Source organism: Haliaeetus albicilla, chromosome Z (assembly GCF_947461875.1).
Source record: "Haliaeetus albicilla chromosome Z, bHalAlb1.1, whole genome shotgun sequence".
In the NCBI taxonomy this organism is placed as follows: domain Eukaryota; kingdom Metazoa; phylum Chordata; class Aves; order Accipitriformes; family Accipitridae; genus Haliaeetus; species Haliaeetus albicilla.
This window is the reverse complement of record NC_091516.1, coordinates 14,455,815-14,482,057: the sequence shown is the minus strand read 5'-3', so window position 1 is coordinate 14,482,057 and position 26,243 is coordinate 14,455,815. Positions and strand designations below refer to the sequence as shown.

The following is a 26,243-nucleotide window of genomic DNA, read 5'->3' as shown; positions in this document are numbered from 1 at the left end:
AAAAATATTTCCTACTAAAGTATGCAGCTGCCTTATCTCAGAAGTGCAGAATTCTACTAATACTGAGTCTGAGTTCAGCTGAATGATAATGTTACCTTGAGCTCAAGTTAAAATGGAAGTTTATTTAAAAATCATTTAACAGTATTAGGGTTTTTTTTAATAGTGTTTAAGACTTACTAAGTTTCAATATGTCTGCCAAATACTAGACTTAAACAGTATTAGCTGTTGATTGCTATAGCTCTTAACTTTTTGAGGTGGGAGTTAGTTGCTTTGTGGGTAGGGTTGTGGGGTTTTTGCTAAGATACCTTATTGTAGTCAAAGGCATAGTATGTAACATGCTGTACCATACCACTGTAGTGTAACCTTAATGATACCTTTTGTATTATTTCTGTAAGGTCATGGGAGCTTGCTGTGAAAATGTGATTGGATACATGCCTATTCCTGTAGGCGTAGCAGGACCACTATTTTTGGATAACAAAGAGTTTCAGGTGCCAATGGCAACAACAGAAGGATGTCTTGTAGCAAGCACAAACAGAGGATGTAGAGCAATATGTGTGAGTATTGTCTGACTAGCTTGAAAGAGTTTCTATGTTATAAAACATATTTGGGCTGATAAATGCATGGTTTTGACTTCCTAGAAACTAAAGTTCACTTTCAGTAATCACGTTATCTCCCTTCTGCTTTGGTTTTTAGCTTGGTGGAGGAGCAAGTAGCCGCATTCTGGCAGATGGGATGACTCGAGGACCTGTTGTAAGGCTGCCTACTGCTTGCCAGGCTGCAGAAGTGAAAGTTTGGCTTGAAAGCCCTGAAGGCTTTAAAATAATGAAAGAAGCTTTTGACAGCACAAGTCGGTTAGTACAATGGCTATTCCAGCCTTATTTCCTGACATAAGACTTCTATGGATGATAGAAAAGTCCTAAGTGTTTGGGGTTTGGTTTTTTGTTTTTTGGTTGTTTTTTTTTTTTCATACTGCAATACAGGAAATTACATATGCGTTTTGGCTATCCCACGCAGTGTGAATCTAAGAGAACAAAAGTCATCCTGGCTATGTACCAAGGCTAGAAATAAACATTTTCCAATGATAAGTGGTAAACAACTGTATCTTAGCAACAAATACATTCGCATTGCGTAATACTTAATACGTTATTTATTTTGTCTAAGCATTTAAAAATAAACGTAAAAGCTTATTTGGATTTTTAGTATTTACCATGCAAAAAGTAGTTCAAAGTTTGGAATCTAGCCTTTCAGATGATATTACTAATGTTAGTAATTAATTTTTGAGCTTCCAGAGAATACAGGATAAACTAATGCTAGAACTGAAATGCTAAAAAATTTAAAACATCATTAAGTCTATTTAAAAAATGTGAAACAGTATTAAGTCTATTTCAAGCCCTAGAGTTTTTTCTAAGACTTATGATTACCTGCTTTCTTTAGGAAGATTCAGAGAGAGATTTCCTTATCAGTTTTGTTTCTTGGCAATCTTACAAGTGTCAGCCAAGGACATATGTGTATTTTGGCCAGAATCAACTCATGCTGCTGTTTTAAATGCAGTATTTCCAGGTTTTTGTTTGACTCGTGGAGCTTGCACTGTTGTTGAATATACCATGGGTTTTGCCTTGCTGTAAAACTGACAAGAATTTCCAAAGGCCTCATTTTTAGTTTATACCTGGTAGTCAGATGTTTTAAGGAATACAAATTAATTAAATTTATGTTAGCACTTCAGGATATTTTATATCACGTAGTCCAGGGGTAGAAAATATAAAAAGGCAGTGAATACTTTTACAATTAACATTTTGAAAGTATATACTCAAGAGAACTATGTGCATGGTAGCTGAAGATTTTTTTAATGCACTGAGGGAGGAGGAACACAGTGTAGTTAACAGCACTATCTGCAATGATTTACTATCGGTTTGGCACTTAAAACTAATTTAACCTTTTGCCTTGAGGAAGTAAGTAAGAGTTAAATTTTCTTGCAGGTTTGCCCGCCTACAAAAACTTCTCATCAGTTTGGCTGGTCGTAACCTTTATATACGTTTTCAGTCTGGAACAGGGGATGCAATGGGAATGAATATGATTTCAAAAGTAAGGATCAGTCCCCTTAAGTCTTTTTAATAAATGTGTATTTCTTTTAAAAATAAATAAATTGTAGCCTACCAATGTGTGCCTACCTGACACGTGAAGACAGAAAGATAAGAAATAGTGCTGTTTGCAGTGCTATAAAATAATAAAAGTGTTTGACCTTGTCAATTGTAAACAAGACTAGGATGAGAAAGATGAAAGAAAAAATTAACTCTGGGTTTGGGTTTCTTTTATTATTGCTATTTAAAGAAAGTATTCTTGATAATGTGGAAGTTAAGCTGGTTGCTATGTTGCTTTGGGCCAGAGATTTTTATCCAGCAGTAATTAATCTTAGTGTGTTTATCACTTCCTTGTAAATAAAGGATTAGGAATCTGGTGAATGGCAACAGAGGGGTGTTCTCTAGGTTTGGTTGGTTGGTTTTGCTTTTATGCAAATGTGGAAGAACCTGAGACATGACCCATAGACTAGGGGGATGCCTTGTGTTGTTTGAGATTAATACTGATTGCCTGCTCTATATAAAGTTTAATTCTACCAGAACCATTACGTAAATGGGTCTTGTCATAGACAGGTATTAAATACAACAGACCTTTTGTCTTATTTCCTAGTGTAGAGAAGATCTTTCCACTACATCCAAAATGAATTAATTTCATGCCTGTGGTGTTTGATTTGGTTCATATTGTATCTTCAGTATGGTAACCATATGCCCATGCACCTAGAATGTATCCAGAAGGTCCATATTTGCAGGGAAGAATCAATTACTGCCCATATAATTTCCAAAGTGGTTAGAAAAAGATAGTGATAATTGGGTTTTCTTCTCCTGTTCCAGGTTCCTTCCTGAAATGATGTTCTTTTCTTCAGCTGTAACTGATGATCTGATGAGACATAATCTAATCTTGCTGTTCCACTGTCCTTGACTAGCTTGTTTTGTAACCATAATGATATACTAGCTTTTTATCTGTTCCTCTTCTAACAGGGTACTGAAAAAGCACTGGCAAGGTTGAATGAAGAGTTTCCTAATCTCCAGGTTATAGCTATTAGTGGTAACTATTGTACAGACAAAAAACCTGCTGCTATAAACTGGATAGAAGGAAGAGGGAAGTCTGTTGTCTGTGAAGCAGTCATTCCAGCCAAGGTTGTTAGAGAAGTAAGTGTCTGCTTTCTTTTACTTGTTTATAAAAATGCATACATTTTACAAAACTGATACCTATCTTACATCATAAATATTAACTGTAAGTTGTTTTCCAGCTAAGGATACTTCTTAGATATATTTTCAAATACTGCTGTAGGATAAGCCATTTTTCCTGAGACAGTAGATATTTCTTCCTTTCATTGTCTCTTCTGACATAATGTGCATGTATTTAATGATGCATATCTAGTTGAAGGCATTGGGATTTTCACGTCTTAGCTTTGAAAAATTATGCCACAGTTTGACAGATTTTTACACGTGTTTTTCCTGTGATTAAACCCAGTAATTTTGATCATTTCACGCATTTGTTGTCTCTTGCACAAACCAGGTGTTCTCTTCAGAGTTTATATGCCTCCTACTACAATGAAAACAGATAATCAGGTGCTTCACTTAGTTCCAAAGCTGCCTTAGTGTCTTGCATGATGGAGGGTAGCCTTTATAAGCAGTGCCAGTCCTAGCCCCTGGCAAACTTGTCCTATGTAGTAAGAGCTATCTTAAATTCTCTTCTACCTGAGCTCAGAAGACTGGCTATGTGTGTCAGACCAAATCCATTGTGTGTTACCTGGTCACCCCCACTGGCCATGAGAGACAACACCCAGGGAGGAGTTTACTATACCATACTCAGCATAGTCTTCCATCAACTTGTTCCAAGATTTTCTGAATTGGTGCTTTCATATTTGATGGATTTTTTTGTTTGTTTGTTTTCCCCCAGTAATTTGTCCAGTCCCTTTTGTGAAACTATGTAAACTTTTAGCACTAGTATTCTAGGCAGAATTCCACAGTGCAGCTACACCTTGTGTGAGAACTACCTCCTCCTTCTTGTTGATTCCAGTTGATGATGCCCTAGTTTTATACTGGAAGAGATACTTAAGCCTTTTTCTTCACTCTACCACTCAACATTTTTTAGCTCTAACACAGCCTTTCCACCTTCCCAGCTATTCTCATATTCAGACTGAAAACTCCTAGTTTCTCTGTGAGGAATGAGTAAAAAGACTATGCTAGCGTGTCTTTGAACGTCCTTATCTCTAGATCTTCAGTTTTAAAGTTCTGGGTATGGAGGTGGACACAGTATTCAAAGTGTGTGTCCAGGCTGGATTTATACGTGGATAATTTATGTCTTTTGGGTTTGCTTCCTAGTAGCTTCCTAATTTTCAGATTGTTGGCATTTTTACAGCTGATTCAGTGGCAATATCTGTTATAACCCCAAGATTTCATTCCAGAGTAGTAATGGAGAGCCAGTCCTTTGGTAATGGGCACGGATAGTTTTTAGGTAAATTTGGGTTGTTTTTCCCCAACCCCCAACTATGTACATCACTACATTTACTTCCTTGCACTGAACTCTAATACTGAAACTTAATATTTTTGTCAGTGTTGTAGACTTTGTGTGGGTGTCTGTCATCAGTTGCTATTCCTGCTACACTGGAATATCTTAAAATTTCCTCACAGCACTCTTTGTTCTCTTTGATTATTTTTATACTAAATTCAGTGTAAATCTCTTACCTGAACATTTCAAAATACAGTCAGTATAGTATAAATGTGCCACTTTATTTGATACTACTGTGTACAGTGTTTATTTACCAATGTAGCACAGTGGTTTTTTGTTTGAACTCTTCAGTTTAGTTCTGTATTCTTAGGCAGAGCAAAATTGGGGAGGGTTTAGTGTTTGGAGCAGCTTGGGATGAATGTTGCTGTTATGTCAAGGTGAATTAATGGGATATTTCTGCCATGTTGGTTTTGTTTGTTTCGTTCTGAAGATAAATGAGAACTTGAAATGGACAAGGTAGCTGGTGAGCTTTTCTTAAAGGCCTATGCAAGTCCAAACCGCTTGCACTGACTTCTCCATTGTTACTTGCACAATGCAGCCTGCATTTGAAAGGGCTCCTTTTGAACAAAAATAGAAGTAGGTATCTAGGACAAAATTGAGTCAAATTCTGTATGGAAGCAAACAAAGGGTGAGGGCTTATTAACCATAAGTAGAGTATTTCTACTCCTGCCTAAGGAATGGTGTAGTAAAAGAGTATCACTTTGTCTAGGTATTGAAGACAACTACAGAAGATATAGTTGAAGTCAATATAAACAAAAATTTAGTGGGTTCTGCGATGGCTGGTAGCATAGGTGGCTACAATGCACATGCAGCAAACATCGTGACAGCTATCTACATTGCCTGTGGTCAGGTAGGTTTGTTTTACACCAAATCAGGTTTTCTTTAGCTCAGTAATTTTTAACCAAACACTTAGTTGAGTGTTTTGGTTTTGTTTTGTTTCTCCCTCCTGACCTGAAGGATGCTGCGCAGAACGTGGGCAGCTCCAATTGCATCACTTTGATGGAGCGAACTGGTTCCACCAATGAAGACCTATACATCAGCTGCACAATGCCTTCTATAGAAATAGGAACTGTTGGCGGTGGCACCAACTTGCTCCCACAGCAGGCCTGTTTGCAGGTATAAATCAGGAAGTTTAAGCCAACTTAATTTCTTAAATCAAAGCTTGCTGTCATGTTGTGTGTATTGTGTCCGAGTAATGTGGGAATGGGGCCTCTTGAAACTTGGTGGATTTTACATGAAAATTTTAGAATTATCTAGTGCATTGTTTTCATGTATCTAGTTTGTGAAGCTTAAGATGTTTAATATTAAAGAGAATTAAAGCTACTTGATTGGATGTAATTTGGAAAGACTTACTTTAATACTAAATTTAGCATAAATTTTACTTAGATTTCATAGCATAATATTGCATAATTTTCTCTCCAGATGTTAGGGGTTCAAGGTGCAAGCCAAGATAACCCTGGTGAAAATGCCCGTCAGCTTGCTAAAATTGTTTGTGCTACAGTGATGGCAGGGGAATTATCACTAATGGCAGCACTTGCAGCTGGGCATCTAGTCAAAAGCCACATGATCCACAACAGGTCAGAAATGGAAAAATTCTTGTCTTTCTCTGCTGTTTTGGTACCTGAGATTCAGTAATAATTACATAAGTAATTGCAACATATGAATGTAACATTTTAACTATCTAATGTACTTATCTTACTGTTTTTATTAGATCAAAAATAAACCTACAAGATCTTCAAGGAACCTGTGCTAAGAAGGTGGCCTGAATACTAAAATAGCTTTGAAATGGAGAATTGTTCTAGCAACTGACCAGGTGCACAGGGGAAAAAAAAAACAGGATCTGTGAGGATTAGAATGAAAATCACCTTCAACTCAATGATGGCTGTATAAGATAAACTGAGAGATCAACAGACTTCTGTGAGACTACTTACGCCTTTGACCTTCTTCAGTGGTTAGAGATGACTTCATGAAAGAAGTCCTGTCAGATGTCTTGAACATGGCTTTGGAATTCTTACTCTTACACATCATTTTCTAAAGGGTCAGTCTTATGTTTTTACAGGTTGAGATTATTTTGATTAGTAAGCTCCTGGTAACTACAAAGCTGAAAAGTGATGTAATGTACTTTGTACATTAAAAAAAAAACCAAAAAACCAACCAAACAAAAAAAAAAGTTGGTGTACACTTGGCTTGGATGCACTAGTCCTTGCCATCTTTATTTTATGGTTAGACAAGCATGTTTTTTAAAGTGATGGAAAGCCTAATCACTTTCCAGGAGCTCCCAATTTTAATTTTGTTCACACATAAACCTTAGGTCTTAGGCTATAATAGGCTATAAGACAATTTTATTGAATCATATTAGTTTTACAGAAACCTCTGTTTATATATAGTACATAATTTGCTGCTGCTTCAGCTAAGCAGCATTCAATGTTTTAACTCCACAATTTACATTATTCCTTACCAGAAGACTTGTGACCTATACAGTTCTGAACTGTTAAATATAGTCTGTACTGATCAACTGTTTTGTGATTATTTTTTTTTGGATAGAAAAAACAGATTTTGAAACTGGTAACTCGAAACTAGTTATGTGTCAGACAGGTATTTAAGCAAATGCAGTTTCTCAAACTTTTTTTTGTTAGGAGTGCATTCAAACAACAGGAGTCAAGAACAGATGTTTACACTTCTTTTAAAAGAAGTCTTTTAAGGTACAGTGTGTTTGTGTATTTCTAATTATTACTTTATTTTAAGTGTGTTACACTTATTCTCCAGGAATAGTTGTGTATCCAGTGCTTAAGCTGAGATAAAATTTTCATTTTACCAGATCATTATCACACTGTCCTTTATCACTAGAGGGTTTTATATTTTAATTCCTTTTAGACTTTTCTTTTTGAGGGGGGGTATTTATTTTTAGAAGAAATCTTATCCTTTTTCAATGAAAAGTACTAATTAAGGGAATTCAGTGAAATGACATGTTAATGCAACAAGCAGTTTTTGTATTAAAATACTGTACTTGGACCAGTGAAGCAGTCTCAGGTGTTCTTAATGTAATACAGAAAACCCAGGTGTATTCTGGTTTGATTCACCTGTGGGAATATTGCTAAGCTGCCCTGCCTAGTTAATCACAGGAGGAAAATTGTTAATATGCTTGATGATGGTTTTTGTTTTTGTTTTTCTGTTTGGTTTGGGGTGGGGTGTGGGGGGGTGAATCAGTGGATTGGACTGGGTTTCTTGCAGGAACACAGTGGCATTCCTGAAGGGGTGACTGGCAGAGGTGCTCTTCTAATGTGCAAATTTGATATAAATCATGGTGGGTTGTTTTGTAGTACTTCAACACATTAATATCATTGTAATGAGCTCATAAAGCTAATGTGCAAGCATGAAGACATACTACATGCTAGATGTGTTATGATAGCAGGTAAATATCATGAATGTTTATCTTCCTGCAGTATTGTTGCTAATAGCTACTATTTTATTTAAGAAAAGTTGCAACTACTTTGTTTCTATGTTCATTCAGTGGTCTTATTTAAAGTAACACTGTTCTGGCAATAAATGGTGGTTCAGTGTTCAATTTGGTGGATTTAACTGACATTCTGTCTTGCAGAATTAACATTTTGTATCATTACTAAATTGTGTACATTTTGGTACAGAACTACTTTTTCAGTTTCAGTAAAACAATGGAAAACCATATTGGCTTAATTGTGGTATTTTAAGCTTACTTCATGACTGAGTTATGTATCCTAGTAGACAATGTAAAATAAGAGGGTTAAGGAGAACAGGACTGGCATACAGTACTAAATATAGTGGGGCTATGACACCGGAATGTCTCACCTTGTTTGCAGAAGCCTGTACTCATTTATTCTCCTCAAAGCTGAATTACGCAGTTTTCCCAAGCAGGAGAACTAATTCACTGCAGTGTTAGCGATACCTTCTACCGGGGCCTGTTTTCCCCCTTTTACTCACCTGTAGTTCAACTCCCATGCTTGATCTTGGTAATGTCCATCAGTCTATAATAGGATGTAAAAGGCAGTCTGACACATTCTTTTTCAGTCTCCTGGGCGCTACACGTTTTATACCAGAAGCAGAGGTTGCCATTTCAAATGTGTTAGAAAAGGGAACTGAAGCACTCTTGTTTCCCTGCATACAGGGAACACTACGGTGGAGTATTACAACGTCATTTTAAAATTTGTGTAGCAAGATTGTTTCAATACAAGAAACAAAGAGTCCTGCACCGTGTGTTTTGCATCCTTGACAAAACCAAACCAGCTGTCTGGAATCAAGTTTCTAGAGCTGCTGCAACTTAAATGCTACACTATTACAATTGATAACCGTTTTCCAAATATTTTAAAACCCTAGAAAAAAAATAGTAAAAATAGCGCATTTGACTCTGGTAAATAGTTTCCTTTTCACCTAGACTACCTCCTTTCTTATCTGTGTCCTGAATCTACTTGACTCCTGCAACACACCAGTCCCCTTCCTGCTGGCTGACGTGAAAGTTTCAGAGCTGTGAAGCTTGGAAGCTCTGCAGCTCCATCTGTCTCTATATGATTGTCCACTTCGATATCTCTTGGCCACATAAGACCTTATCAGTGAAGTGTGCCTTATCTAATGTTCCTTGTGGGAGGAACAGCTTCTGCTCACACAGCGCAGGGATGCAAACCACATTCATGCTGAATGTAGCTATAATACCAGAAGCCTGCAGCTGATGCTGCCTTGGTGATGGGACGGGGGTGTGCCAGCAAGGACCCTTGCACAGGTGCTGCTGAGAAGGCACACGGTTTCCCAGAAAAGAGCACGGCTGAGGGCCCACTTGCTTTCTTGGAGGAGCGTTCGGGTGTATCATCTGAGCTCTGGGTGTGTCTATGCACAGCACTGTTTGGACAATTTGCATCCTTGGCATGAACCCTGCTTGTAAGGTGAATACAGCTCTGAGAAAAGCTGTGGTAGATGATCCATCCTCCCACTCCTTTCAGCTGCCTTTTGGGGTGGAGTAAGAGCTCTTACTACTCACAGTGCCTTTAAGATAAGTTATCATCTCCATCACTTTTGGGACATTGCTTGCTATTTTTGAGGTTGTGTCCTTTTCCCCTCTCTCCCTTTGGCTTTGGTTAGGGAAAGTTTACGCTGCACGATGACACCTGCTGAAAGGAGGAGATGATAGCTTGTGCTTCAGGCAGTGTCTGTGTTACAACAACAGTTTCTCTGCTCCACAGATCCTCTCTGTTGTCATGGCAGCAGCTCGTATTCCTGACAGAGGCATCTTGCCTTACACACAAGGCAATTACAGCGTGGCGTGCATCCAGTGAAACTCCTAGCACTGAGAAGTTTGTACCTCATCTTCCTGCCTAGAGATTACTGCTGGCCCCAGGCCCACCTTGCTGTACCAGCCTCTGGGAGGAGGCCTACCTATGAAGCTAACCTTATCTCTACAGCGCTCTAGGACTCTTGCAGTCTACTACACAATGCAAAATTAGCTAGTGTCCCATCTTCACTCCTGGTTTATGTTCAGTCTGCTTCTTAATATACCCAGGGGGACACTAGGGGCTTTAGACCCAGCTTTCACAGGTTATTCCCAATTACAGAACACCCAGAAGCATTCCAGCTAGGACTCAGGCTATCTAGAAAAACATGGTGGGTTGACCCTGCTGCTTGCTCACTCCCACCCCAGCAGGATGGGGGAGAAAATGGGAAGAGTAAAAGCAAGAAAACTCATGGATCAACGTAAGGACTGTTTAAATAGGTAAAATGAAGCTGCCCATGCAAAGCCAAAATAAGGAATTTATTCACTACTTCCCATCGGTAGGCAAAGCCTCAGCACATTAAAGTTACGTGGGAAGACAAACACCATACCCACAATGTCCCCCCTTTCTCATTCTTTCCCTGAGCATGATGTCACATGGTCTGGAATATCCCTTTGGTCAGTCAGGGTCAGCTGTCCTGGCTGTGTCCCCTCCCAACCTCTCACCCACTCCCAGCCGGGGCGGTCACAGGCGAGAAAGAAGCACAAAAATAAAACCTTGATGCTGGCAAACCCAGCTCAGCAATAGCCAAAACACCGGTGTGTTATCCATGCTGTTAGTCATGAATCTAAAACACAGACCCATACAGGCTGCTATGAAGACAATTAATTCCATCCCAGGGAGAGCCTGTACAAAAAAGAAAATCTAGATCTTGGCGCCGCTGTCTGCCAAGGTCCACAACAGCCAAATAAAGACCAGCTCTTAGAATCACAGAATGGTTTGGGTTGGAGAGGACCTTTAAAGGTCATCTAGTTCCAACTCCCCTGCCATGGGCAGGCATACCTTCCACTAGACCAGGTTGCTCAGAGCCCCATCCAACCTGGCCTTGAACACTTCCAGGGAGGCGGCATCCACAACTTCTCTGTGTTGGCAGGAACAGGACAACCTACCTTACCTGTTCCACTGTCTCAGCACCCTCATCGTAAAGAATTTCTTCCTTACCTACTTTATTCTTCTAGAGAATTGTACAAGGTCAGTCCATTTTCATGAGCTAGAACACCAGGAGGAAAAAACAGTACCATAAAAATTATACCAATGACCAGTGTCTCCTAGGACCACTGGGTGAAAGACTGGACTTAGGCAAGTCTATCAAGCTGTCGTGGTTTAAGCTCCACTGCTAACAAAGCACCACGAAGCTGCTCACTCACTCCTCCCCACCCTTTCTCTGGCCCCGGTGGGATGAGGAGGAGAAAATACAAAGAAAAGCTTGTGAGTCGAGACAAGGACAGGGAGGGATCACTCACCATTTATGGTCACGGGCAAAAGACAGACTCAACTTGGGGAAAAAAAAGTCAATTTAATTTACTACCAATCAAATCAAAACAAGGATAATGAGAAGTAAAGCCAAGTCTTAAAAACACCTTCCCCCCACCCCTCCCTCCTTCCCAGCTCAACTCCACTCCCGGTTTTCTCTACCTCTTCCCCCCCAGCAGCACAGGGGGATGTGGAATGGTGGTTGTTGTCAGTTCATCACACCTTGTCTCTGCCGCTCCTTCCTCCTCAGGGGGAGGACTCCTCACTCTTCCCCTGCTCCACCGTGGGGTCCCTTCCATGGCAGACAGTTCTCCACAAACTTCTCCAGTGTGAGTCCTTCCCACGGGCTACAGTCTTTCAGGCACAGACTGCTCCAGTGTGGGCTTTCCCACAGAGTCACGGCCATCTTGGGGGGCATCCCCCTGCTCCGTCGTGGGCTCCTCCCCAGGCTGCAGGTGGGCATCTGCTCCCCCGCTCCCCTCCATGGGCTGGGGGGGGACAGCCTGACATCTCACCACGGGCTGCAGGGGCATCCCCTCCTCCTCTGCTCCTCCTCCCCCTCCTTCCGCACTGACCTCGCTGTCTGCAGAGGGGTTTCTCTCACATCCCAATCTCCTCCCCCACTGCACGTTTCCCCTCTTAAATTTGTTCCCCCAGAGACGCTGCCACCGTCACTGATAGACACGGCCTTGGCCAGAGGTGGGTCTGACTTGGAGCTGGGGAAACTTCTAACAGCTTCTCACAGGAGCCACCCCTGCTTTGCAAGGTAGAGAGGAATAAATCATAAAGTGTATTATACTGAGGCTGGTAATAAATCATCAGTTACCTGATGTTTGTTGAATTCTCTCTCTGTCTTTGTGCTGTTAGCTTAGGTAGTCCCTTTATTTAAGGTAGTCCCTCAGCTATTGACACATCATTGCTTGTGTTGAAATGGCTAAGAACAACCCAATGTCCTTGAGGTACCTGTTAAGACAAAAAATCACTTGAGTAATCCTAGCCTTGAAATTCCGTCAACAACTTTAAAAAATGTAAATTATGCAATGAACTGATTATATAAATTGCCTATTACATAACTGAATGCAGCAGTTAATTTCAACAAGCTTGCACGCAGATTTGTGGGGTGGAAGACCTTTTGCTATTAATTCACCAGTGAATGGAGAGTGCTGTACGCTTAGTCTGAAAACAATTTTGATCGATAAACGTGGCCAAATGGGGATTCTGACCCAAAGCCTGTGAGATGAGTGAGAAAATAATCCAAGTTTTAGTAATGAGGAAGAAAAAAACTTTACATCCAGTTTATATCTAACTGACCCTCCCTACTGTTCATGTTATTTCAATGTCTGAACATTGCTGGATTGCACATTTCACCAGACGTTTCCAAACTGCAGGAGCTCTGCAGGGAGGGCTCTGCTCCATGCACTTGAAATGTTGTAATACAGAGCTGACATAAAGGTCTGGCCCTGCACAGGCATCCCATTTCCCTGAGACAGCGAGGTGTATAAGAAGGGTTTTAAGGGGAGTTGAACAGAACTTAGGTAGGTGGCTGGGAATAACGTTTACCCTCCATTTCTATCTCTGTTTCTCTCTGCCTCCACCATCTGTCTGACCAACTGTCTTTTGTGTCTGCTGCCTCTTATCTTCAACAACTGCAAAAAAAGGTTCTTTTTAAGATACCTTAAGGCACGGAGGTGCACTATAGAGCCTCCAAGCCTCTGGTGACCAGCAGCTGCAGGACTGTGTCGTTGCTGTCTTTTACACAGCCGGCGAGGGGATTTGGAGACGTTCCGCAGGGGAGGCACTTTTGCTCACCTATTTCGTCCAGTCCTACAGGGGGTTTGCCCAGTTTGGGGTAATGTTTGTTTTCTGCATTGCACTATTGCATAGCTCCCCAGGCTACAGGGCAGAACTACTCGAGGTAGCTGCAACTGTGGAATTTAAAAGAATTTGCGTTTCAAAACAGAAAAGCAGACATCCTCTTAGGTTTTTTTTAGGCATTTGTAATAATGTTGCCGAAATCCGGAATAAACTCCTTAGCAGCAATGAGAAGTTAAGAAGCAGGCACTCCTTTATTGCAGCGCGGGGCACACAGGGGATCACTCCACCTAGTGTGTGCACCTGGCTAGTCTAACTGTACAGATTAAATACACACCTGTTATACATATTCACTAAATTTCTGGGAAATGTCATACATAATCATCAACTTTCCGATAAATCATTAGTGTATGTAAATGTCCCTTTATGCAGGTGCAGTGAAGTCTCTGGTGGTCTTCGGAAGCCCTCTGGTGGTCTTCCATAGTCTTCCTCACTTTGTCCGATAGTTGGCCTCTCTTATGTGATTCTGCGCAGTACAATTTTCGCCATCATGTATTAGATTACATAAACTAACAAATCTGTCAAAGTTTCTATGGTTAACTAATTTTAGACAATACTTATTTTCTTATGATTGTATACAACACATCTTGTATGTTCCTGAGTTTCTGTAACTACATTGCAAGCTTCAAACCCCTATGCTCTACAATCTTTACCTTTTAATCAAACCCAGCTTGTGAAATTTTAACTTTTATCAAAATATTTGTAACAGTAAGACTACCATGCACCTCAGCTAGGCAGAACAGATAATCTGTATCACCACAGAAATAAGTGAGCCTTAGAAACTATCCCTTGTGAAACACTGAAGTGACTTTTTTACTCATTTTTCTTTTCCTAGCTATCTTTCTCAAGAGATATTCTTTCATTCTAACTGCATTATGGCCACACTAAAACTGATCTGTATACAAGAGAAAACCTAACTTTTTTTTCCTCTTAGAAGCATAAGGAAGCTTTTAAATCATTACCCAACCCTTTTGTTGGCTGGTTTTTACCTTTTTTTTCCAACGCAGGCCTCTAACCCGCCAGGGGGGAAGTACGTACAACGCCAACGCACTGTGGCAACCACCTGGGGTGTGGTTCCAGCTTCAGCAACAGTTGGGTCCCTCCTGGATTGCCCTGTGCCCCTGAAGCCCTGCCAAGTTCGATTCCATGGCTGTACTCCAAGCTAGCCCCGTAGATGTCTCACAGCTGAAACAAATTACTACTGCCCTGGGGGAGTACGCTTAAGCCATTTCTTATTTTGCTGGTGTTTGGCTTGTGCTAATATTTACACAATTTATTTGGGGGATGCAGGGGACCCCACGACTGTGTGGAGATACTGATAAAGGAGAGTCGTGCTGTTTACTTTCCAATGCGGTGTGGAGGCTTGTTATAAAAACAGCTAAGGGGAAAAAAAAAAAAGTCAAATTTATAACCCTCGTTTTAGGGCCCGCAGGGCCAAATCTAGCTGATAGATACCGCGCATTTCTGCTAGCTTTGCAGAACGGTGGCGTTTCCGCGCGGAAACAGCGCAAAGCCTGCCGTGTCGGGAGGAGAAGCCCGAGCGGCCGGATGCCCGCCGTTCCAAACCGGGGCGGCCTTCCCCCTTCACCCCGACAGCCGTTCCTCACCCAGGCCGCCGCAGGTGACCGAACGCCGGCCCGCAGCCCCTCGGCGCCCCGACCCCTTCCCGGCTGCTCTGCCTTCCCGGCGGACCGACCGACAGGCAGCCAAGCGGCAAATCCGGATGTTTCTGAGGAAGGTTTTCCACAGAATTTCAGCCGTACGCCTTTCACGGCGCAGGAAGCCCGAGGGGAGGCGCCGCAAGGTGGGCGCGACTACGGCGGGGGCTGCTGCCGCTGCCACCGCCCCGGCCCCCGCCCGCGGCGCGGCTGAGGCGGCCGTGACCCCGCCGCGGCCGAGCTCCGCCCGTCGGCCCCCGCCCCGGCCCGGCCCGCCGCCGAGGCGGCCCCCAGGGCCGGGCAGGGCCGACCGCCGCTCGGCGGAACGCCCTCCCCGGGGCGGGCCCCGGAGGGAGGGGCGGCGGCGGCCCCTCCGCGCCTCGGCGGGCTCGGGCGCGGCGGCACCGCCAGGCCGCGAGGTGGCGCCGCCGCTGCCACCGCTCCCTCCGCCGCCGCCGCCTTCGCGCCGCTCCCTCCGCCGCGCCGCCGCCCGCCCTCAGCCCCGCGGCCGGCTCGGAGCGCCGCGGCCCGCGCCATGGAGGCCCCCCCCGTGACCATGATGCCCGTCACGGGCGGCACCATCAACATGATGGAGTACCTGCTGCAAGGTAAGCGGCCGGCGGGCGGGCCGGCAGGCAGCTCCCTCCCGCCGCCTCGGAGAGCGCCCGGCGGGCCGCGGGCCGGCCTGCCTGCCGCCGCCGCCTCGGCCGAGGGGCAGGGAGGCGGACAGGGGCGGGCTGAGGGGGGCTGCTGTGGCCCACGCTGCGGGGGAAGCCGCGCTCACCCGGGAGGAGGAGAGGGGGTAACCGAGGCGCTGTCTCCGCCCGCCGCAGGGAGCGTGCTGGACCAGAGCCTGGAGAGCCTGCTGCACCGCCTGCGCGGCCTCTGCGACAACATGGAGCCGGAGACCTTCCTGGACCACGAGATGGTGTTCCTGCTGAAGGGGCAGCAGGCCAGCCCCTTCGTGCTGCGGGCACGGCGGTCCATGGACAAAAGCGGGATGCCCTGGCATCTGCGCTACCTGGGCCAGCCCGAAATAGGCGACAAGAACCGCCACGCGCTGGTGCGCAACTGCGTCGACATCGCTACTTCGGACAACCTGACGGACTTCCTGGTGGAGATGGGCTTCCGCATGGACCACGAGTTTGTGGCCAAAGGGCACATGTTCCGCAAGGGCATCATGAAGATCGTGGTGTACAAGATCTTCCGCATCCTAATGCCAGGAAACACGGAGAGCATCGAGCCGCTCTCCCTCTCCTACCTGGTGGAGCTCAACGTGGTAGCGCCAGCAGGACAGGACGTCGTTTCCGATGACATGAGGAATTTTGCTGAGCAACTGAAGCCTCTAGTGCACCTGGAAAAAATCGACCCTAAAAGGCTAATGTGACTGAGAAGCTGGGCAGTTAAGGGAGGGGGTTTGTTCGTGTTCCTGAAGAGGGTGCTTTTTTCTCAAAAGCCTTTTGAGGGCAAACCAAAACAGGGGGAGGGGAATAAAGGACTACACATCAAGTGTTTTGTCCACTGCAATCACTGAGTATGTTTTCTCCTTCGTCTGTGGATGTGAAGACAAGCAGACACTTTAATACCATTCAAAAGATCAGTAAATGCTATTAGTTTTCCTTCTCCTTTTGGGGAGATGTGTGTTAGAAAGCATATTGCCTCACAATCCACAAACATCACGAGTTACTAGAATTCAGCCTTCTGTGTACCCACAGCACCGTTCATGTACCCTACCTAGTCATCCAAAATTTTCTTTTAAGTAACACATGAAGTTAATAACCTTTAAGGCAGGAGGTGTTAACACAAGCATAAACCCAGGAACTACACAGTATAAAAGAGCAAGAGTATACCTGTCTACAACAGAGTAGCAAAGTAATAGCACATGTAAGGGGAACAGCTAGGACACAAGGTACATTCTAGTGAAACTGTTTGATATAAACAAAGGTAGAACTGGAAACCAATTTAGCAATGTTACAATTGCAAGAGGTTTTCAAATCTTTTGCTGTTCCATGTTTTTCACTGAAGCTGGGTGTGGCAGTCTTGGTCGATGAGAAAGCAGTAAATTACATGGGGTTTTTTTATCATTAGACTTCTCACACCTAGCAGCAATATTGAAAATTGACACATCAAACAATTAAGAGCATCATACAGCTACTAATTCAACTGGTGATGATTGTTTAGCACCACTCTTGAAAGCAAGATGCTTAGTTACTCTCCTGATACTTCAAGGATATTTGAATTAGGTTTGAGAGTTTTCAAATACAGTTCAAACAAAAAAAGGTTGGGAAAAGCAGCCAAAGCAGCTTATTTAAATTTCTCAAGTTCTTTACAGAAGGCATCCATTTTACCCATTACTAAAACGCACCAATCTCTGTCAGACACATTGCCACCCTTCAGCACCACACAACTCTCTATGTGACAACTAAAGGCAAAGACCACTCCCGCAAAAAAGCTTAAAAAAAAAAAAAAGCACCTTTTAAGTTAACAGCTACATTTTCAACACCAGAGTTTGGACCAGATAAGCCACGGCAGCTGGATTAGTGCTCACCGAGTGCAGCGTCTCAAGTGTTCCACTCATACAGGCTCTACATACCAGGCATGGGGACAACCAAGTACTTGTACACCTGCTGGAGAACACCACTGTTGAATATATAGCAATGATTTCCAACAGGCTACAAGCAATGAGGTGACCTGCGTGACTGCTCATTACCTAGACTGGAAATACTTTCTGGAGGGTACAGACACACCTACAATTCTTGTGTTTTTACTCAGCCATGACTCAGCCCCACCAGACAGCGCACTGTCCTGGGCCTCCCAGTCTGGAATTCCTTGGATCCTGTTACAGGGCATAACTTCCCAGGGGGCAAGGGGTAGGTCCCAGAGCTCTGCCTGTACCGAGGAGCTGAACTTGCCAGGTTGCTCAGCAATTCAGTTGCAGTCCCACCCTGGCAGGTGGGAACCCTCAGAGCTTTTGTCATATCCTGCCACTGTAACACTGGCTAGGAATTGCTTGCCACAGACTTCCACCATCCATGGCTTTTCTCTTGTGACAGGAAATTTTAGAAATTCATGCAATGGATCAGGAAAGTTGAACATTGTATGCCAGCTTTTCAAAGGGTAGGTACTTGTAAGTACAAAGACACAAAAAACAGGAAGTACACAGGTCCTTCCTGTTGCATCCGAAAGGAACTCGCTTGGTAACTTACCTTCCAAGTTTCTTTAAGTGGAGGGGCAAATAAGTCAGAGTGTTGACCTTAATGTAATGGTGATAAAGAGGAAAATCCCACATGGAATTTCAGGCAGACCAGCTCAAGCAAAAGGAGACTGAATGTAAAGTTCCTAATCGAAGTTTTTACATTATAGATGACAATAGGTCTGACTATGCTTGGTCTAAGTTCTCAAAAATAATAATGATCATTTAAAATAGTTCTTTTTAAGGAGAATTAGTTTAAACCTTAAAAACTGCAGCAATCCACATTACCAGCCTTCCTTATTCTAGCTGTAGTCTATGCATAGAAGAGGCAGGTGTGCAGAGGCAAAAAAAGCTTACTGCATCAATGGTTACAGCTGAAGGAAAATGGACACTTTCAGGCACCTAGTGCTCAAAGCATGGAGACTAAAGATAATAGCAATACTATTGGTAATACACACTGGTAAATTGCATGGCATAACCCTAACTAGTTATTATATCTAGGGTCAAATAATATTGTAGTTACACAGACAGCTACAGAAATGCTCAACTTCTCCTTACAGGAAAGTATGTTTTTCTTAAATTACATGCATAACTTAAGGGACCAAGAATGTGACTGTATTCTTTTTATTTCAGGGGATTTTTTTGCCAGCTAAAGTAACTGCATTCTTCAAGGGCAGGGCTTACCTCAGGACTCTGTATTTGCAATATATTGCCCAAGGCCTGATGCAGCTCAGCTGAAGATAAGTTTCCTTTCTGTGCAAGTAATGCCTTCTGTTATTTCAAACTGTTCCTCCAGTCTTGCACACTTAAGGTTTCTACAACTTTATTGATTACTACATAAAAAGTAGAAACTTCTGCATAACAAATACAAGTAAGATTGTTATTGATCCATTAGGCACAGGCTATTTCTGCTGTTAAGAAAAGCTTCCTCTATAGAAGCTCATCTCAGTTCTTAAAAATTCCTTCATACTTTAGAAAAAGCTGCAAGTTTACCCTTTGGCATTCCTCAGTCCTGGATCTCTATTCTTCCCATGGAAACTTCCATAATGTTTTTAATTCTGTACAAAGACAAGAGCTAAAATACTTTGGAAGTGCTCTATATTAAAGACTATACTGCAAAAGAACATCTTTTAACGTGCCTCTCATATGCTAGCACAAAACAAGCTTTTTGATACATAAACTAATGTGGCATTCAGGTTTTCATCTCAATAACCTCAGTAATACAAGCAAGCTGCTTTCCTGTTAAATGTTTTCCATACGTTACAATATTGTATATAACTTTATCCATGATCTAGAAGTTGGTTAAAAGGTAAAATGTTTTAAGTAAGTTTCTCCAAAGCACTGAAAGTTAAAAATAACTACAAACCAGAATTTTTCTTCATAATTTTTAATACTTTTCACTTTTAAATACTGGTTTAAATTTGTGATTGTAACACGGAAGAGCCAACTTCTTGTAATTTTTAAAACTTACCATTAGGATCATAAAGCTATTATAGAACAGTTACACTCTACACACTCGGTACTCAAAAATATGATTCATGTTTTAAGTCTGTAGATGAACAGTAGCAATTCAAATACAGCGTTTCTGTACAACTTGACAAAAATACAGGTGGACACTCTGATTAAAGAGAATCTGCACAACTTCAGATAAGCCAGCTCAGCCCAATTAAGTAAAAAGTATTTTTTTTTTTTCCAAAGTGCATCACATTTTTCACAGATAATTTTGTCAAAATAAGATGTTCAGGTTCTCAGACAGGATAACAATGACCATCTCATCCTCATTCCCAGTAGAGGTTCCATCAAGTAATTTCCTTCAGATCTACTTTGGCAACATCCAAATTCTCCAAACAGATGCAGATATTCACAGAACGCTATCTGATGGAGAAGACTGCTGCATTCTCAGCCCTTCAAATCGCTTCAGCTTATAAAAACAACCATTCTAGAGTCAGGAGCTGCTTCTGCAAAGACCATCACAGCTGTATAAATACAACTGATCCACTAACAGGAAGAAGTGAACTCAGAGCACACAGGTATGTGGCAGTGACTGAAAAGAGGAATGGACTCAAGAGGTGGGGCAAATTTTTTAACGCCATAAAAGCAAGATCCCTTCCAGAAGGAAGGATCTAATGGCTACTTGCACACAGACAATCCGAGAGGCCCACAGAGAACTGCCTTTTTTAATTTGTTTTTAAAGAGGTCAATTAATACCAATTTCTCAATCTTGCAACTCCTTGCATATTCTTTAAGAAGCCTCTTAGGACTCTGGGCATGGCTAGCTGTAGTGACATACCAGTGCCTTTATATCTAAAAGTAAAATGTATTCTTTGCAAATAGTATCTGTAGTGTAATAATATTTACAGAATAAATCGCAAAAGTACATCACATTTAGTGCAAATGCAACTAATGATATAAGTTTATATACTGTTTTGTAAACTTTCCATACCTTTGTAAAATAAAACTATCCAATTAAATTAATAAACTCACCTGTGTTCTGACAGTTACCAGAAATGGCAAATAAGGAGTTAAACTCTTTGTTGTTTTTTTTTGTTGTTGTTGTTTGTTTTTGTTTTGTTTTTTGTTTTGTTTTGTTTTTAAAGTTCCCATCAGTGGCTATGGTGGAATGAGCCATTGCTTGGTTGATTGTAAAAAGATGAAGTACATTTGAGGTATAAGATTATTTTTTTTTTTAAACGTCGCTATATAAAATGCTCACTGGTGATACAGTAAACGTACAAATTTTCATCTTATTTGCCTTACTAGCATTACCATATAGGCACTTTTTGACATATTCAAATTAACAGAGCAACTCTGTAATAAGGCATATTCCATGCACTCCATTATAGAAAGGCAAATAAAAAGGGAAGAGTTATGGAGCATGAAATCTGCATGCACGTGTAATCATGTGTTATGTACGATTTCATCTCTACAGAGAAGATGAACTGATCAGGTTTTTCAACACTGTGCAGATCACATTTAGTCATTTACCAAATCTTCATTAAAATACTATATTATATTTATTTTCAGGCACCTATCATACTATATCAAATAAGACTTTCAGCTTGCTTTTGAAAAAAATATATCTGAAACTTTTTTCTTGAGATACACAGGTTACTGAAACACCGAGCAGTCTCTGAAGAGCTTCCAACTATGGGACATGGATAAAAGACCTCAAAGTCAGTACCAGTCTGCCACAGTCCTCTCCTAATGAGCATCTCCAGAATCAAAGGCAGGCAAATACGTGACATTTAAATTCTCACAGCAACTAAAGGGAACTTTCCAATAAGAACTATGTATCCTTTTATCTCTGATGGGCTTTTGATCAAGACACAAGTCATTTTCTACATAAACCACATAGCATGGCTTTATTAAGATGAGGAAGACACATGCAGGATCTGAAAATAAAGTATTCATCCTCATTCTAGACTGGGAATGTTGTCTTATGTAGTCCAAATTACTTCAATAAATATTATAGTGTACCTTCTCACAGCTTTGGGAAAGCCCTGGATATCATGCAAGAGAGCAGTCCACATACAGCATGGACAGATGGCTTCTAGCTTTCAGGCAGTCTCTTGCCCTCTCATACAGAATCCTCCTAGATATTTCTGGATGATGTTTAATAACAAAAATTCTGTAGCACATATTACATAACTAAAAAATACAATAGAAATATAAAGATATCTGGAAAAAATAAAGCTTTTCACACTCTTACTCCTTCAGAACCAAAGATCGTCATAAGAGTAAGACAATAGAAAAGGCAAAGTCATAAGGATATTGACAGCCCTCAGTTATTAACTGACATTTTATGTAACAAGATGATTCATTATAGAAACCAGCAGCAATGAACTGTGATTATACAAAGCAAAACAAAACCTGCCAATAAGTCACCTAGGCTTTACTGAAGTCCCTCCTTCCCCCCGCAAATACCACATAGATTTTTGTGCATATAAAGCACATACAGTATGCTATATGTGCATTTGTCTTTTGTGCTTTTTAGACATGCACAAAAACTGCGTGAGTATCTTAGGAAGGTTGACAGTGAAATTCTGCAACTTGTTTAAAATTAAAGCAGTAACCCATGTTGGTAATTCAAAGTTGTATGCGTTCTTCCTCTTTTAAAGCAAGCAAATAAAAATAGAGCCGTAGACATGTTATCAATACTTGTATTTATAATTACACACTGATTCGGCAAGAAAAAGTTAGCTGGCGAGAGCTAGTGTTAAATATTCAGCCTCATGGTGTTGCAACATTTCTTCACTTCAGTATACAAAGCCTAGAACTTGGGCCATTAAAAGACTGTAGATCCTTCATTCCAGCATGGAGTGCTGTATGAATGGTCACTTCTCCAATGTGGAATGCTCACCCAGTCTTGTTCCCATTGCTGCAGGTAAGCAAACATAAAAATACAGCACTGAAAAGTTTGAACATTAATAGGAAAGCAAGAACTTGTTAAACACCTTAAATAGTATCAGCGCTGCTATGATCATGTATGAACTGTTGGCTCATGACAGCCGTGTCTTCAGTGGTTCACCTACACTTGTTCTCTAACAACATAAAATGAAAAGTGTGAATCATTACAGGGCTACCTGTTACAGAAGGATCAAATGACTCTGACTTTTGGAGTCTGACATAATAAATAGAACCCAAAAATAGGGGTAGGCTATCTCATGCATACAAAAAGTGATAAAAACTCCTTTTCAGATCATATGTAATACTAGAACTACTGAATAGGATTTGAAAGTTTGACACTACAGTTACACATAATGAAGTATATAGCAAGAGTCTACACTAACAAAAATTAAGCAAAGCTTTACTTAGCACTAAGGCTTATGTCTGACACATTCAGACAGCCCCCAAAATGATCAAGAAATCCTCTTCTAATGTCATATAATCATTTAAATGTTCAAATCATTTTAGATTAGCCCAATGACCTATACTATTAGGATACATCCATTGACTTCAGAAAGCACCTGTAAGTCCCTTTCCTTTCTTAAGGTCATCAGAAAGGCTAAAAATTCAAGTCACAGCCTTTTCAATACTCTAGTAATTGACACTGGTCTTGTCAGAAATGTTCCATTAATAAAAATCCTAGATCAAAACTATTCTGTCAGTGTAAAAGAATACTTTGACCTTCATAATATTTTATCAAACATGCAATTTTAAGTAGAATTCAAGATACCAAAGCCTCATGAGGCTCTAGAGAAACTTCAGTATGTATTCTTTTCAGAACAAGTGTAAAATGCCAGTGACAGCTGAGAAAAAACAATACTTTATCCTTTTATACTTCTGCATAAATTAGACATGTATGCAAAAACTTGCAAGATAAACTAGTAAGTCTACAAAAACTTGTACTCGATAACTTCTGTAGCCCTTATTTTTCATGCTAATACACAAAAATTACATGAATGTTTTAAATGTATATTGCATACATACATTAAAACTAAGCACCAAATTCATGCTAATCATGATAAAACATTTCTAGATTGCCTACTTGAGTTTGGCCTTAAATTTACAACAGTCAATCAAGAATGAAGAAAATGAATGTATACCTGTTAACACTAGAATAAAATAGGCTTTCCTGCTGTTTTCTCTTGCACGTATGATGTGAAACGCTTCAGGAATTTTGGATATTCTCGTTTTGCCACTGCCCGTAACACTGATGCTGGCGCCCATCCTCCTGGGTTCACTAAAAGTAGACAGGAAGACAGACATTGAAATACAGCAAACCCACTAAAGGCTAGAAAAGAGAATTTAAGTTCATTATTTCTGCAGCTCTTTCTGAAGTAACAGGAAAGAACAGTGATCAGCAGGGGTTTTTTTTATGCCCTTACAGCTTGTATTGTAGCACTTTCTACTCTTAATACTCCAGTTTAGTCCAGTTCTATGATGCCATGATTTAGAAAGCTTTAATCGTGATGTGCTGTGAGTCTTTGGGGAATGCCCAAATAGAAGATTATATTCTCTAAGGAATTCCCAGAAACAACAGAAAAAGACACTTGTGTTACTAATTTCACAGAAAACAGAAGTCAGTCTTAACTTTTCAATAACTGCTGCATTTGTCTGCAGAATTGCTACATAGCCAATGTATTCCAAATTATTTTTAAAGCACTTTAAACAAAATTCAAACTAATTCTAAAATACGTTTCAATTCACAGGGCAAGTATTTTGCTGAAAAAGCTGCCACTTCCCATACAATCATAGTTCAGAATTTATCAATGAAAATGTATTTAAGTAATTGGGAAACTTCTAAAAAGGAAACAAAGCAGCTTAAAACAGAGCTATTATTTGTACAGGATTTAATACAAATTACATCACTTCTATATGGCAAAGATTTACTGAACCAATTTTTCAGACTTTGAGTCTTTAGTAAGCCATGTAATAGGTGGCTGAAAGTAATAAGCAGGTGAGCTACTCTTGAAGTGTTTTGTAGCTGCAGCGGGGGAGCCAATAAGCATGTAGCTCCAATAATACAATACACTGCTAAACACTGGGTACAGTAACAATACTGTTTGGCTTTGATAACTTTTCAGTCAATACCAAGGATTCTATCAGTTAAAAAATATTTAAAAACCCCATAGTCTATTATACAGCTTGCAAACATCCTCATACAAAATGTATTTGCTCCTTCTTAACACTGAGGGTAAGAGCTGTATCTTTACTATGAGCAGCTTTTCAGCTTAACAAGATGAATCGGAGGAAAAAAATTACAGCAATACATGAAAAAACCATCCTACTACTGAAACTAAAAGCTATGCCAAGTCATCCCAGCTGCAGACATTTTTTCTGCCCACCCTCCTCCACACCAAGGTTCTGTACTTAGGACTGAGCTACACACCACTTCTATTTATTTCTTCCAGAACACCACATAATAAATCATCCCATTCACTGATTCATGCAGCATGTTAATTTGAGTCTTCCTGAACATGAAGACCACAAGTGTGATGCTGTATATAAATTTAACAGAAAATTGCATCAAACTTTTTTTACCAGTATTCAGCTCCCCAGAATTAGCATACACCACGAATATCATACTGTAAATTTTAGACTTACCATTAGCTACATATGTAATCTTGCATAGGATGTTGTCCCTGCTTATTTCCTTGTTCCCCTCTGGTGGACTTACTAATGTCTGACAAATCATAGCAATATTTATTTTGGCACGGACACAGCGATTGTTCAGCTGCCAAAAAAATGAAACATTTGTAAGCCTCAAACTAAATTTGTTTTGGTATACTTGACTGCTAACATTTTAATTTACTATGAAGTCTAAGACACTCCAGAAACTGTGTTTCTGAAAGTTTGTATTCTAGCACTACATGGGTGCAACATGAATGTGAGTGAAACAAAAGGTACATGGTGAATAGGGAAAGGGTTAAACTAAATGCCTGAATCTCAGGTTTCTGCGTGCTTAATACATATTACAAGCGAATTACTTCAATTATTGTGACAAATGAGTAAAAGAAACATTTAAATAATAATGCATCAACACTTACAAGTTATCAGTAATTTTTCCCTTGTAAGCAGGCAATGGCATAGCAATAAGCAGAAAAAACACCCCAAACAAAACAATCATTGCTACTATCTGACAGAACCAAGGCAGAGCTGTGTAAGATGGAGGTTTAACAGATTCCATATCTATAATTATACAAGCCTACTCCTGTATCTGACAGTATTGAAGAGTTGTTGATTTGATTCCATACAAAATAACTTCAATTCCTTAAAAAGTTTTCACATCTCCAGAAATTTTGCTTGCATTCTGCTGCAACACCTTAGATCTTCCAACTGCTGAGATAAGGCGAGAAAGCTTTTGGCTTAGAATGCCTTCATCAGGTCATTGTATCACCTGGTTTAAATAAACTGTATTTTTGCATAACCCCCCCAACCTCCCTCACACTAGTATTTCACATGCATTACCACATAACAGAAAAATGTTATCTTAAAAACAGAACTTGATAGAATGAAAATAATACTTACAGGAGCACTGTCATGTTCCACAGAGAAATTGCACACAATCCACGTTTCAGGATCATTTTCACTGAATGCTGGTATCTTCCTGATGGCAGACAAATAGAGCACATCCCTTTGAGAAGCTGGCCACACCCTCTGCAGAGAAACACATGAATATAAACTTTTCCAGTTTTGCAAATTAAGTACTTGCTATGCTTA

At 40.9% G+C, this 26,243-nt stretch overlaps 3 protein-coding genes across 7 annotated transcripts in view; 2 read left to right on the top strand and 1 right to left on the bottom strand.

The window, feature by feature from the left end:
* The window catches only part of HMGCR (3-hydroxy-3-methylglutaryl-CoA reductase), a 319,565-nt gene extending 311,293 nt beyond the window's left edge, over positions 1-8,272 (top strand). For all 4 annotated transcript variants that reach the window (XM_069776212.1, XM_069776210.1, XM_069776211.1 and 1 more), the window contains exons 13-20: positions 396-554; positions 694-851; positions 1,977-2,082; positions 3,054-3,224; positions 5,300-5,440; positions 5,548-5,706; positions 6,013-6,167; positions 6,302-8,272. In XM_069776212.1, the coding sequence (XP_069632313.1) occupies positions 396-554; positions 694-851; positions 1,977-2,082; positions 3,054-3,224; positions 5,300-5,440; positions 5,548-5,706; positions 6,013-6,167; positions 6,302-6,356 (1,104 nt within the window). In that variant the 3' untranslated portion in view covers positions 6,357-8,272. The remainder of the gene's footprint in view (positions 1-395; positions 555-693; positions 852-1,976; positions 2,083-3,053; positions 3,225-5,299; positions 5,441-5,547; positions 5,707-6,012; positions 6,168-6,301) is intronic.
* A 7,066-nt stretch (positions 8,273-15,338) lies between these two features.
* Positions 15,339-16,414, top strand: MED18 (mediator complex subunit 18). The gene is made up of 2 exons (XM_069776231.1): positions 15,339-15,495; positions 15,721-16,414. Exons 1-2 carry the CDS (start codon positions 15,423-15,425, stop codon positions 16,272-16,274), a joined length of 627 nt encoding a protein of 208 aa, XP_069632332.1. The 5' UTR covers positions 15,339-15,422; the 3' UTR covers positions 16,275-16,414.
* A 3,186-nt stretch (positions 16,415-19,600) lies between these two features.
* The window catches only part of CERT1 (ceramide transporter 1), a 75,268-nt gene continuing 68,625 nt past the window's right edge, over positions 19,601-26,243 (bottom strand). For both annotated transcript variants that reach the window (XM_069776218.1, XM_069776219.1), the window contains 4 exons: positions 26,052-26,180; positions 25,128-25,257; positions 23,627-23,763; positions 19,601-22,458 (listed from right to left, as the gene is read on the bottom strand). In XM_069776218.1, coding sequence (XP_069632319.1) covers positions 23,636-23,763; positions 25,128-25,257; positions 26,052-26,180 — 387 coding nt within the window. In that variant the 3' untranslated portion in view covers positions 19,601-22,458; positions 23,627-23,635. The remainder of the gene's footprint in view (positions 22,459-23,626; positions 23,764-25,127; positions 25,258-26,051; positions 26,181-26,243) is intronic.